The sequence below is a fragment of the Octopus bimaculoides genome, chromosome 5 (assembly GCF_001194135.2).
Source record: "Octopus bimaculoides isolate UCB-OBI-ISO-001 chromosome 5, ASM119413v2, whole genome shotgun sequence".
NCBI classification, from domain to species: domain Eukaryota; kingdom Metazoa; phylum Mollusca; class Cephalopoda; order Octopoda; family Octopodidae; genus Octopus; species Octopus bimaculoides.
The window spans coordinates 17,931,897-17,933,443 of NC_068985.1; the positions used below are offsets into that span (position 1 = coordinate 17,931,897).

Consider the following 1,547-nt stretch of genomic DNA (forward strand, 5'->3'; position numbering starts at 1 on the left):
ATACGAAGTTTGAAAGTCTTTCCGTACCAAAAACACTACATAAAACATAAATGAAAACTGGCGCCCCCGTTTTAAAATAGATCCCAAGGCTCTTCCTGTTTTGCCGTCTACCACCCTTATAATCATTCGAATATTGAAAATAATTTTATATTTAATTTGGATATTATTAAAAAGTTATTCAAGATGGTAGCCGTGTAATTTGGATTAATTAGCAGAGAATAGAGAGAAAGGAAAACATTCTATTTGCTGTTAGTAATTGCATTTTAATTTGTTGAACCGGAATTTTGTCCGTCATGTACTAAAAATTCTTTAGCTTGTTTAACAGATACTCTTACAAAGGAAGTGTTTACTCATAGGAGCGTCGTGAATGTAGTGTTTGTATGTGTCTGTGTTTGCGCGACAGGGAGAAAGTTTTTGATTGTTTATAAGGGAAATTTGTAGAGGATGGTAGAGAGGAAGAGAAAGAGAATATGTGCGCGTGAATGACTGTGATCGTGCTAAAATAATTTACTGATAAACTTTCAAAAGTGACTAGGATAAAAATACTATCATTGCATTAGACTGTGACAGTTTCCCTTTTATTTTCCAGTGAAATTTTACGGCACGGAAAATTTATTTATGAACAAGAAAAGAGAGAAAAGAACGCTAAAAAAAAAAGATCGATTAATACTTAAGGAAGCTATTTAAGAATTTGTTGAATGTATGTTTTATTGCTATCAATTATTAACTAAAATATTTTGGATACCTTCGAATTCGTTTCAACTAATTCATTCCAAGCATCGAACCTCAGATACGTAATATTCCGAACATAGATAACCCATGGCGAAAACAAGCTCAGAACGTATGAATATATTTGGTTATATAGCGTTGGCATTAACCTGTACTGCAGCAACATTGCACTCTGTGGGAATTTCATTACCAAACTGGCGTATCACCTTCAAGGATGATGAAAAATGGGTAAAGAAAGAAGGGATTATGACGCTGACAATGTGTAAAGAGTTTGAATGCACGACAGTCATAGAATTCAGCAAAATCAAAGGAGGTGAAGGTAAGTCGTAACATGTATTTTACTCATAGAAGTTTCTGAAAAAGTTTGTTTCAGATCTCGAGAAAGTGTGAGCAAAAATCAAATGTTATGTAGTTGTTAAGAACAGTTTGTTATTGTTATTATTATTGTTATTATTATTATTATTATTATATGACTGTTCAATATTTGGTAGATTGAGGTATATTTCTTATTTCTTTACTGCCCACAAGGGGCTACACACAGAGGGGGACAAACAAGGACAGACAAACGGATTGAGTCGATTATATCGACCCCAGTGCGTAACTGGTACTTAATTTATCGACCCCGAAAGGAAGAAAGGCAAAGTCGACCTCGGCGGAATTTGAACTCAGAACGTAGCGGCAGACGAAATACCTATTTCTTTACTGCCCACAAGGGGCTACACACAGAGGGGACAAACAAGGACAGACAAACGGATTAAGTCGATTATATCGACCCCAGTGCGTAACTGGTACTTAATTTATCGACCCCGAAAGGATGA

General features: G+C 35.4%; 1 protein-coding gene across 1 annotated transcript in view; it reads left to right on the forward strand.

Annotated features, from left to right (window-relative positions):
- The first annotated feature begins 245 nt into the window (after window positions 1-245).
- Window positions 246-1,547, forward strand: part of LOC106868442 (uncharacterized) — a 19,606-nt gene continuing 18,304 nt past the window's right edge. Inside the window, exon 1 of the mRNA XM_014913723.2 lies at window positions 246-1,048. Within this exon, the coding sequence (XP_014769209.1) occupies window positions 820-1,048 (229 nt within the window). The 5' untranslated portion in view covers window positions 246-819. The remainder of the gene's footprint in view (window positions 1,049-1,547) is intronic.